The sequence below is a fragment of the Sorex araneus genome, chromosome 9 (genome assembly GCF_027595985.1).
Source record: "Sorex araneus isolate mSorAra2 chromosome 9, mSorAra2.pri, whole genome shotgun sequence".
Classification (NCBI taxonomy): Eukaryota; Metazoa; Chordata; class Mammalia; order Eulipotyphla; family Soricidae; genus Sorex; species Sorex araneus.
In genome coordinates, this window is record NC_073310.1 from 54,276,472 (window position 1) to 54,289,436 (window position 12,965).

General features: G+C 40.6%; 1 protein-coding gene across 5 annotated transcripts in view; it reads left to right on the plus strand.

The window, feature by feature from the left end:
* The window catches only part of SPAG6 (sperm associated antigen 6), a 45,964-nt gene extending 34,016 nt beyond the window's left edge, over positions 1-11,948 (plus strand). For 3 of the 5 annotated variants that reach the window (XM_055147181.1, XM_055147180.1, XM_055147182.1), the window contains 4 exons: positions 4,941-5,132; positions 6,770-6,886; positions 9,660-9,805; positions 11,741-11,947. In XM_055147181.1, the coding sequence (XP_055003156.1) occupies positions 4,941-5,132; positions 6,770-6,886; positions 9,660-9,805; positions 11,741-11,810 (525 nt within the window). In that variant the 3' untranslated portion in view covers positions 11,811-11,947. Of the gene's footprint in view, positions 1-4,940; positions 5,133-6,769; positions 6,887-9,659; positions 9,806-11,740 lie in introns of all 5 variants that reach the window. The other 2 variants (XM_055147185.1, XM_055147184.1) reach the window with 2 other exon arrangements.
* Positions 11,949-12,965: the final 1,017 nt, after the last annotated feature.

Sequence of the window (12,965 nt, forward strand, 5' to 3'; positions counted from 1 at the left end):
AGATTCAAAAGATCATTAGAGACTACTTTGAAGGTCTTTACGCCACAAAACAGGAGAACCTAAAAGAAATGGATGAATTCCTTTATTCCAACAATCTCCCAAGACTGAACAAAGAAGACTTGGAATACCTGAATAGACCCATCAATGTTAAGGAAATTGAAACTGTAATCAAAACTCTCCCCAAAACCAAAAGCCCAGGCCCAGATGGTTTCACTGGTGAATTCTTCCAAACATTTAAAGAAGACCTGTTGCCAGTTCTCCTCAAACTTTTCCAAGAAATTGAAAAAATAGGAACTCTCCCAAACAGTTTCTATGAAGCACACATCTCCCTAATACCAAAAGCAAACAAAGACACCACTAAGAAAGAAAATTACAGACCAGTATCCCTGATGAACACTGATGCGAAGATTCTCAACAAAATGATAGCAAATAGGATCCAACAACTCATCAAAAAGATCATCATGACCAAGTGGGATTCATCCCGGGGATGCAAGGATGGTTTAACATTCAGAAATCAATCAACATAATCCATCATATCAACAAAAGTAAAGATAAACCATACGATCATATCAATAGATACAGGGAAAGCATTTGACAAGATCCAACATCCTTTCATGATGAAAACCCTCACCAAAATGGGGTTTGGAGGAACTTCCCTCAAGATAGTCGAAGCCATCTACCACAAGCCTACGGCAAGCATTATCCTCAACGGGGAAAAACTAAGGGCCTTTCCTCTAAGATCAGGCACAAGACAAGGATGCCCACTCTCACCACTTCTCTTCAATATAGTACTGGAAGTACTTGCAATAGCTGTTAGACAAGAAAAATAGATTAAGGGCATCCAGATAGGAAAGGAAGAAATCAAACTCTCACTATTTGCAGACGATATGATACTATATCTAGAGAAGCCTAAAGCCTCTACTAAGAAGCTCTTAGAAACAATTGACCTGTACAGTAAAGTTGCAGGCTACAAAATCAATACCCAAAAATCCATGGCCTTCCTATACACAAACAATGAGGCAGAGGAAAGGGACATGAATAAAAGCAATCCCATTCACAATCATGCCCCAGAAAATCAAGTACCTCAGAATCAGCTTAACCAAGGAAGTAAAAGACCTCTACAAAGAAAATTATAAAACGCTACTCCATGAAATAAATGAGGACATGAGGAAATGGAAACATATCCCCTGCTCATGGATAGGGAGAATCAACATTGTCAAAATGGCAATACTCCCCAAAGCATTATACAGATTCAACGCAATCCCTATAAGGGTACCCATGACATTCTTCAAATAAATGGGTCAAGCAATCCTGAAATTCATATGGAACAATAAATGCCCACGGACAGCTAAAACAATTCTTGGGGAAAAGATGATGGGAGGCATCACCCTCGCCAATCTTAAACTTTACTACAAAGCGGTAACAATTAAAACAGCATGGTACTGGAACAAAGGCAGAGCCACAGACCAATGGAACAGGGTGGAATATCCCTACACACAACCCCAAATGTATGATCATCTAATCTTTGATAAGGGGGCAAGAGATGTGAAGTGAAGCAAGGAAAGCCTCTTCAACAAGTGGTGCTGGCACAACTGGACAACCACATGCAAAAGAATGGGCTTAGACCTCGACCTGACACCATGCACAAAAGTCAGATCAAAATGGATTAAAGACCTCAACATCAGACCACAAACCATAAGGTACATTGAAGACAAGGTCGGCAAACCCCTCCACGATATTGAAGATAAAGGTATCTTCAAAGATGACACGGAACTAAGCAATCTAGTAGAAACAGAGTTCAACAAATGGGACTACATTAAACTAAAAAGCTTCTGCACCGCAAAAGATACAGTGACCAGAACACAAAGACTATCTACAGAATGGGAAAGGATATTTACACAATACCCATCAGATAAGGGGTTAATATCAATGGTATATAAAGCACTGGTTGAACTCTACAAGAAGAAAACATCCAACCCCATCAGAAAATGGGCCGAAGAAATGAACAGAAACATTCCCAAGGAAGAGATACGAATGGCCAAAAGGCACATGAAAAAGTGCTCTACATCGCTGGTCATCAGGGAGATGCAGATCAAAACAACCATGAGATACCACCTCACACCACAGAGACTAGCACACATCCAAAAGAACAAAAGCAACCGCTGTTGGAGAGGATGTGGGGAGAAAGGGACCCTTCTACACTGCTGGTGGGAATGCTGACTGGTTCAGCCCTTTTGGAAAACAGTATGGACGATTCTCAAAAAATTAGATATTGAGCTCCCATTTGACCCAGCAATACCACTGCTGGGAATATATCCCAGAGAAGCAAAAAAGTATAGTCGAAATGACATCTGCACTTATATGTTCATTGCAGCACTGTTTACAATAGCCAGAATCTGGAAAAAACCCGAGTGCCCTAGAACAGATGACTGGTTGAAGAAACTTTGGTACATCTATACAATGGAATACTATGCAGCTGTTAGAAAAAAGGAGATCATGAATTTTGCATATAAGTGGATCGGCATAGAAAGTGTCATGCTGAGTGAAATGAGTCAGACAGAGACAGACATAGAAAGATTGCACTCATCTGTGGAATATAGAATAACAGCGTAGGAGACTAACACCCAAGAAGAGTAGAAATAAGTACCAGGATGTTGACTCCATGGTTTGGAGGCTGGCCTCACATTCTGGGGAGAGGGCAACTCAGAGAGCGGATCACCAAGTATAAAGCGGTCGGAGGCCATGCGGGGAAGGGTGATGTGGGCTGAATGTGGGCTAGAGACTGAACACAGTGGCCACTCAACACCTTTATTGCAAACCACAACAGCTAATTAGAAAGAGAGAACAGAAGGGAATACCCTGCCACAGTGGCAGGGTGGGGTGGGGGGAGATGGGATTGGGGAGGGTAGGAGGGATGCTGGGTGTACTGGTGGTGGAGAATGGGCACTGGTGAAGGGATGGGTTCTCGAACTTTGTATGAGGGAAACATGAGCACAGAAATGTATAAATCTGTAATTGTTACCCTCACGGTGATTCACTAATTCAAAATAAATAAATTAAAAAAAATAAAAGTTGACCAAATGAATGCATATTCATATACTATTTCAGGACAGGTTTTAGTGAAGTCTATTTTATCTAAAATATACTTAAATATAATTCTTGCTCCTATTATTAAAATTCAGTAGATTTGAATTTTAATCTGTTAATATCGCCTATTATAATTGTGGAAAGGCAATTATGAATGAATTTTAAGTTAACTGTTTTCTTTTTTGGGTTTTGGTTTTGGGGCCACACTCAGCAGTGCTCAGGGGTTACTCCTGGCTCTGCACTCAGGAATCATTCCTGACCGGTTCAGGAAACTATATGGGATGCTAGTGATTAACCCTGGTAGGCTTCGTGCAAGGCAAGTCCTTTACCCACTGTACTATCTATCCAAACCTAAAGTTAACATTTTTTTAACAAAGAAAAACAGAAAGGTCTTAAATCCTGGGCATTTTTAAGTTATCACGATGAAATTTGGTTTTGCCTGTACTCTGTGGCATCTTTGGTCAATGCCTTTCAGTTTAGATGGTAAATACCAACGAGTAAATTAGTCATTATTTGTAAAGGACGTGTGCACTCGCAGGCTCTCCTGGCGGCTCTGTCTCACCGCCTGTGTTCGGTGCTCTGAAACTGCTGTGTATGGGCTGGGTCGGACGGCAGTTGGCCAAGGACAGGCAAAGAAAGAACGAGGACCAAGCTGGTTGCTGATTAGTTACCCTTTATTCAATCTTCCTTCTTTCTCATCTCCCACACTCCTAGCTACGGCCTCTCTCTGGATGATCCTCTTTCACTATTCTCTCCCCCTACTTGTCTCTCCCACCTTGCCCTCTAGGCTACCCATAGTCAGGTAGCAAAATCAACATAAGAAAGCCCTTCCTGAGGGCCAGGCATTCCAAGGCCCTTCCTGACTGCCAGCAGGAAAAATACCTCTTAAGGTTTTCCTCCTTTCCTTAGTCCAAGAACTAATTCACATCTTAATACTAGTTATTTTTGTGTGGACATAGCAAGAGATACATTGAGGCTTGTAGGGTAGCTCTCCTGGCAACATCTTGCCACAGACTCAGACTACAGCACCCAGGCCAGATTAATCATTCCTAACACTAGCAGGGTCTGAATCTAGTTCTTACTTTTTGGAACATGACAGCATTTGTCCATGGCCAAGTTCTTAGTTAAGCATTAACTAAGCTCTTAGTTAACTTTGGCCAGGCCTATCTCGATGCTAGGGTAGCACATAACTCACCGCTTGCTCTCGGTCCATCCCGTCCCTCGTCAGGACCCTGCTTTTGGGGGTGCTAGGAAGTAAGGGCAGCTGAGGCTTGGGTCGAGAGAACAGATGCCCAGGAGGAAAATATCATGTAGAGTCAAATGACTCCCAGGTCACAAAAGCATAGCATTTGCTACAGTCTTCCTGTGTTCATACAAAAGTACATGGCTCTGAATAAACTATGCAAAGGACTCAAGGAGAAGAGAAAAACAACATATACAAGTCAACAGAACACTAAGAAAGAAGCTACAAATAAACACAGGATTACATCCAACTGTGATGGGAGTAACCCAATAAACCTAAACTACCTGAGGCTATGTTATCCTTCAATTATTGACTTGAAAGTGGGCAGCTCTGTATGATGGGTCCATTTTTTGAGTCATTTAGAACATGGACAAAACAATTCCAATATGGGACTCTCTTTTTTGTGTGTTTGGTTTTGGTTTTTGAGCCACACCCAGCGATGTTCAGGGGTTTCTCCTAGCACTGCACTCAGTCAGTAATCACTCCTGGTGGTTCTCGGGGACCCGTTGACCATGTGTAGGGCAAGCACCCTACAGTCACTGCATTATCACTCCGGTTCTAGGTGAGACTCTTTAATCACTAACACTTGCTCTTTTCATCAATGCTGCAGGGTGTACCCCAGTTAGCCCTGTGCTTGTCGGAGGAACCAGAGCATCACATTAAGGCTGCTTCTGCTTGGGCCTTAGGACAAATTGGCAGACATACCCCAGAGCACGCAAAGGCGGTGGCGGTCAGCAATATTTTGCCAGTTCTGCTTTCTTTGTACATGTCAGGAGACACTTCCGAGGATCTTCAAATAAAAGTAAGGGCAGAATTCTGAACTGTTCTCTAAAGGTTAGTTCTGCATTCCTTTGAAATATGTGATTTAGAATGCACTCATTATAGGCACGCTGCTTCTGTGAGTCAACAAATAGAAATTTTGGGCCTAGAGTGATAGCACAGAGGGTAGGGCGTTTGCCTTGCACACGGCCGACCCGGGTTCAAATCCCAGCATCCCATATGGTCCCCTGAGCACCGCCAGGAGTAATTCCTGAGTGCAGAGCCAGAAGTAACACCAGTGCATTGCCAGGTGTGACCTAAAAAGCAATAAAAAAAAAGAAATTTATCAAAATAATTGAAGTGACTGTTCTTTGGAAATGGATGAGCCTTATCTCCAGAAATCAGTAATGTGGGACAGGGATGAGAGGTGCTTCCAAGCAGCGCCCAGAAGGCCAGGGGCCCCCACTGGCCATTCAGGCTGGCAGTTCAAGAAAGGGCCAGAGAACATGGTCTGCTCAGTCCAGCAGTGCTGCAGATTCTTCAGGCCCCCCAGTGCTCTGGAGCCTGCAGGCCACACTTGCTGGTGCTCCAGGACTCTCCATGTCCTGGAAACTGCTCGTGGGGGGGGGGATCAGGTGGGGCCAGGAATTCAACCTACTTTGGAAACGTGGCCATTGTACTACTTGACATCCATGTTTTTGAATCATAAACCTGGTTGCTTATTTTAAAAAGAAACTTGCTTTAAAAAAATACGAATAATTTTAAAGGCAGGGAAATAGTGGAGCAGGTAGGGGGCATTTGATCTGTGGTTGATACATCTTTATAGTTGAGGGAGTTTTTCTCCCTCAACTATCCAACTTAACTGGATTAATCTACTTAATCCAGTTAAGTAGATTCTGTCTCCTGCTTCCAGCCATAAGCTACACACAACAAATTTTTCTGAATAAATACCTATAAACCAGGCACCTCTTTAAGAACATACCATGTTTAGTATGACTTTCTACAAGTATTTTCTCATTATATTGCCTATTGCCTATGGATAGGAAATATTATAATGTTATACTTTATATATCTCTATTCATGAGGTAGAATAATTTACATATTTTGAATATACTTTTTGGTTTATAGTTTTAATTTCCTCAGAGGTGTTTGTAAGCATTCAATAATTCACTTTATCTCAAGGTTTAATGTGAATCAACTAGCAGAAAGAATTCTATGATTAAAACCAATGAAACATGGGAGCTTTTCTCTTCCTTTTCTCTCTGTGTTTTGGGGTCAGGGGGTGGGGGTGTTTCCATAGCATTGCTCATGAACCTAGGGCCAGTCCTGAGGCTATTGGCCCAGTAGTGCCAGGCCTGACAGGGGCTTGGTCCTGGCAATGTAGTGCTGCTAAGGTCGAGTTGTGCTGGGGGCCACCAGGATTACTCAGGTGGTGATCAAAGGACCTTGAGTTCCTCAGGGTCAGACTTAGGGCCTGGTACATATAAGATGTGTGCTTCAGCTCTTAATGATAACTTCCTGGTTCCAAGATAGGAAGTTTACGGATATATACTTGAAAAAAATGAAAATAAAGCAACTACAAGTTAGATTGCGACATTTGCTTCGCTTTTAGTTTTAGAAACACAAGACATGAACTTTTAGCAAGCTTTCAGTAATTAACTTTGGTCTGTATTTCAATAGAGTAAAAAAGCCATGAAGAGTGTCTTACAAAAATGCACCTACTTACCTGCCCTTGAGCCTTTGCTGTATGAAGCACCTCCCAATATTCTGAAGCATGTGGTTGGACAGTTCAGTAAGGTAAGAAATGCTCTTAGCCTAGAAGTGGTGTTAGAAGAAAATGGAAATTAATTATTAGCTTCTCTTCTGCCATGCCAATACTTTCCACTTGAAAATAGGGACATCATTTTACTTCTTAACTCTTGCTAATATATTGACAGTGATACATACATAATAATAAAAGTATGTAAGTTAATAAACTTCATATAAATAATTCACACTTTCTTCTTCCTCATTTTACTCACATTCACAGTTCTATCTTTTTGTGTGTATTTCCCAGGGAGTAAATGATAGTATGTTAGCACATAAAAATCATGGAGCAGGGCTAGAGTGACAGTACACCAGGTAGGGCACTTGCATGCATGCTGCTGACCTAGGTTATCCCCAGAAACCCTGATCCTTTCTAGGAGTTTCTTGAGTTCAGAGCCAGGGATTAGCCCTGAGCACTACCCAGTGTGGCCCCAAAACAAAACAAAAAATTAAAACATCATTTATACTAATAAGAAACTTTTAATAGTTTTTCTGGTCTCAGCTAGGAATACTTAGATCTCATTTTACAAAGGTATAATGGTCTGAAGCAGTGAGATATTTGTTTATGAAATTCATGCAGTTTCCTGGAGATGTTTTCACACAACCATATGGAGTCTAGTAGGTAGTGACAGACCTTGAGAGGCTGTAAACAGAGGACTCTGCTTTCCACGTGTATTCCAGAGAATCTTCATGGCCTGTGCTATGTTCATTGCCTTCATTCAATGTCCACAACATAGAAAATTAATGTATTCTGAGGACTCCATTTTCCACCTTTCCCAACCTCAAACTCTACTGCAAAGCAGTAATAATTAAAACTGCATGGTACTGGAACAAAGGCAGAGCTGTAGACCAATGGAACAGGGTAGAATATCCTTACACACACCCTCAAATATATGATCATCTAATCTTTGATAAAGGAGCAAGAAATGTAAAGTGGAGCAAGGAAAGCCTCTTTAACAAATGGTGCTGGCAACATGCAAAACAATGGGCTCAGACTTATACCTAACACCATGCACAAAAGTCAGATCAAAATGGGTTAAAGACCTCAACATTAGACCAGAATCCATAAGGTACATTGAAGACAGGGTCGGCAAAACCCTCCATGACATTGAAGCTATAGGTATCTTCAAAGAGGACTCACCACTGACCAGGCAAGTGAAAACAGAGATAAACAAATGGGACTACCTTAAACTGAGAAGCTTCTGTACCTCAAAAGATACAGTGACCAGAATACAAAGACAGTCTACAGAATGGGAAAGGATATTCACCCAATACCCATCTGATAGGGGTTGATATCAAGGATTTACAAGGCACTGGTTGAACTCCATAAGGAGAAAACAGCCAACCCCATCAAAAAATGGGGCGATGAAATGAACAGAAACTTTCTCAAGGAAGAAATCCAAATGGCTAAAACACACATGAAAAAATGCTCCTTATCACTAATCATCAGGGAGATGCAGATCAAAATAACAATGAGATACCATCTCACACCACAGACACTGGCCCACATCCAAAAAAACAAAAGGGACCGGTGTTGGCACGGATGTGGGGAGAAAGGGACTCTCCTTCACAGCTGGTGGGAATGCCGACTGGTTCAGCCCTTTTGGAAAACAGTATGGATGCTTCTCAAAAAATTAGAAATTGAGCTCACATTTGACCCAGCAATACCATTTCTGGGAATATATTCTGGAGAAACAAAAAAGTATAGTAAAAGTGACATCTGCACCTGTTCATTGCAGCACTGTTCACAATAGCCAGAATCTGGAAAAATCCCGAGTGCCTGAGAACAGATGACTCGTTAAAGAAACTTTGGTACATCTACACAATGGAATACTATGCAGCTGTTAGAAAAGTTGAAGTCATGAAATTCGCATATAGGTGGATCAATATGGAAAGTATCATGTTAAGTGAAATGAGTCAGAAAGAGAGGAACAGAAATAGAAAGATTGCACTCATTTGTGGAATATGAAGTAACAGAATGGAAGACTAACACCCAAGAATAGTAGAGATAAATATACCAGGAGGATTACTCCACAGCTTGAAAGCTGGCCTCACATGCTAGGTGAAGAAGCAGCTCTGATAGAGAAGAGATCACCAAGCAAAGGGTGCTAGGTGGGCCCTCTAGGGATAGGAGATATGGGCTGAAAATAAACTATAGACTGAACATGACGCCTACGTAATACCTCTGTAGCAAACCACAACACCCAAAAAGGAGAGTGAGAGCAAAAGGGAATGCCCGGCCACAGAGGCAGGGTGGGGTGAAGGGGACAGGGTGGGGGTGGTGGGAGGGATGTTGGAACCATTGGTGGTGGAAAATGGGCACTGGTGGAGGGATGGGTACTCGATCTTGTATGACTGAAACACAAGCATGAAAATTTGTAAGTCTGTAACTTTATCTTATGGTGATTCACTAATAAAATAAATTTAAAAATAAATAAATAAATAAAATAAAAGGACTTCATTTTCCTTTAAATCACCAGCAAATTTAGGCTCTTATATTGCAGGTAATGTTGTACATTAATGCTTTTTTTTTCTTTTTGGGTCACACCCAGCAATGCACAGGGGTTACTCCTGGCTCATGCACTCAGGAATTATTCAGAAATATTGGATGGGATGCTGGGATTCGAACCCGGGTTGGCCGCGTGCAAGGCAAATGCCCTACCCGCTGTGCTATTGCTACAGCCCCAGAACATTAATGCCTTTAAGCAGTAATAATTCAACTTGGTATAGAAATAATGACATATCTTTGTGCTTCATTTTCAAGGTACTACCACATGATAGCAAAGCTCGACAACTTTTTGTAACAAGTGGCGGACTTAAAAAGATTCAAGAGATAAAAGCAGAACCTGGTTCTCTCCTTCAAGAATACATCAACAGTATTAATGAGTGCTACCCAGAGGAAATAGTAAGGTGGGAAAATGGATCTTGAAAAGTTCCAAATAATACTGTACTTTTTCTGCTTTTAGATTTAGATTCTTTATAATAAAAAATGGTATAATGGTATACTAAATGCTATAATAGCATTTTGTGTATGTATGTATCCATCCCATTGTCAATAAGCACACTACTGAGACACTATCTGTTTTCTACAAGAAAATTTGTGGAAGAAATTAATGTCATATTTATGAGTTTTATAATCAAGAATCTGAGAATAGATAAAGATATCTAATAAAGGACAAAGCAAAACTTGATTTTTTGGGGGAAAGGAGACACACCCAGCAGTGCTCAGGGCTTGCTTCTAGCTCTGCACTCTGGGATCACTTGTGGGGATCCATATGGGGTGCTGATCCTTGAACCCAGGTGGACCACATGCAAAGCAAGTGCCTTACTCACTGTACCATCTCTCTAGCCCCTGCAAAGCACAGCTTAGAATGTTAAGTTTATCGGGCAAAAACACCTTAGGAGGCCTACTTCTTTCAACTTTTGTGAAATATTTTAATTACATGTATTTAAATTGGCACCCACTCAAGTAAATCGAAAAACAACGGGGTGACAGTGATACAGTGATATTGTATGATCATATATAAAATTTTATTTTATATACATTTATATGCAATCTTTAGTTTCAGACATGTAAATTATTTCCGTGGTATATGAAACACTCCACAATCCATCAATCTAATGTATTTATCAGTATTTTAATAGAGACCATACCCAAGTTTGATGAACTTGGGCCCGAAAAGCACTAGGGATCAAACTCAGATCTTGCACTTGCTAGTCATGTGCTCTAACTTGTGAGCTATCATCCTGATCCCTATTAACTACTTTGATATCAAATATTTTATAGAAAATTCCGTCCAAACACATAAATGTATATACTATAGATGCCCGTGAACCAATGAAAAAGGCTCATTTTCCATGTTTATATGCTAGAATATTTGTAAACCACTTATTAACTGACTCTTTAATGTGAACTGTACACTGAGAATTTTTTAGTTTATCAGTGACTAAATTTAATTAAAACATACATTGAGAGTAATCTTTGAGTCAATAAGAATGCAGGTTATTATATATTGGGCTGGAGTGATAGCATAGCGGTAGGGCGTTCACCTTTCACGCAGCTGACCCATGTTCAATTCCTCCGCCCCTCTCGAAGAGCCCGGCAAGCTACCAAGAGTATTGAGCCCCCACAGCAGAGCCTGGCAAGCTACCCGTGGTGTATTGTATATGCCAAAAGCAGTAACAATAAATCTCACAATGAGAGACGTTACTGGTACCCACTCATACAAATCGATGAGCAACGGGATGACAGTGACAATGTTATATTGTTATCTAACTAGTGAAATTAATCTAGTAGTTATGATCACTCAAACAATACCATTACTGGACACACCAGTGATGGGTGTGGTGTTGGAATATGCAAACGGAAAACCATTATCAACAATATTGTAAATCACTGTCCCTCAATAAAAAAGAAAATCAAAATTAAAAAAAACAGTATGAATCACTTTTCAGCTTTGCTCCTTTGCTTCTGTTTTGGTGCCACACGTGACAGTGTTCAGAGGCTACTTCCAGATCTGTGCTCAAGCATCACTCCCAGCTGTACTTGAGGGACCACCTGTAGTACCATTACACTGGTTGGTTAATCTAGCACAATTTGTGAGATGGTGATCTCCCTCTGATATAGTCTCTGAGGCTAGTGTACAAAGCATTCTTGGAGCATAGTATTCAGAGTGTACTTGAGGCTTATTGAATTATTGAAATAACTCATTGTTATTATTGAAATAACAAGTTATTATTGAAATAACTCATTGAATTATTTCAGATAAATGCCTTATACTAAATCTTTTGTGTCTATTTTGCTGAAATTTCCACATACATCTAATAAAACATTTTCTTTTTCAGGTACTATTCTCCTGGATACTCAGAGATACTTCTACAGAGAATAGAAAATTACCAGCCATCAACTAAATAAGCAAAAAATTTGTTTTTATACTCAAAATAACAGCAGAATTATTTGTAAATAATAATCATTAATGATATTTATAGATATTTGAACTAAATGTTTTCTAAGTTTAGACCATGTGAACCACCTTACAATAATATTTTTTAAATTTTTTAATACTTAAATTTTAGTATTAAATATATGAAGAACCATTTATAGTCATTTGTATAGAATTTGTTTTAAAGGTAAATTTTTGAAAGTTAGGAAAGGGGTTTAATGCCACTCTCTGCCCTGATGTGATCCCAAGCGGCCGCACATGAGCGGCCCCTTCGTTCCCGAGCACCCATGATCCTGGAGGCCAATTAATTACTTTCGGCACCCAGTGGCTTCTTGCAGAAATGCCTCTAGACTGTGAACTAAGCTACGGCCCCATGCCGCCCCGGGAGGGGAAAGGTTTTTCTCTCTCAGCTTTTCCTTTCCTTGGCAGCGGCATGGTGACCGCCGCCTTATAAGGCCCACTAAACAGGTACAAGCTTGCAATGATGCGATTTCTGGCAGAAATTTCTCTGGACTTAATTACTAAAATACCAGAAATCCACGACCCCCTGATCTTCATTCTCAGCAATGGGGGTGGTAGGGGGTTTGCCTTGCATGCAGCGACTCAGGTTCGACTCCCAGCATCCCATATGGTCCCCCGAACACCACTAGGAATAATTCCTGAGTGCAAAGCCAGGAGTAACCCATGTGCATTGCTGGGTGTGACCAAAAAGTAAATAATAATAATAATAATAATAAAATTTAAGAAAAGAATTTGGAAAGATAGGCTGGAATAATAATACAGCAAGTAGGGCACTTCCCTTGCACACAGCCAGAACAGGTTTGATCCCCAGCATCCCATACGATCCCCAGAGCAACACCAGGAGTTATTTCTGAGTGCAGAGCCAGGAATAACCCTGAGCATTGGTGGGTGACCCCAAAACAAAAAACAGACCAAAAAAATTTTTTTAATTGGAAAAATACTAGATGATGGAAAAGATGTGGATGCAAAGTATGAAAAATTTTGTGTTTCATGTTAATTTGTATCGAATCATCCACTACATTGACACTCAATAGTGTTCATGACTCTGCTGTGAACACCTGGCAGCCCCTCTCATTGCAGACTGTGAGATTGATATAGCAGGCATA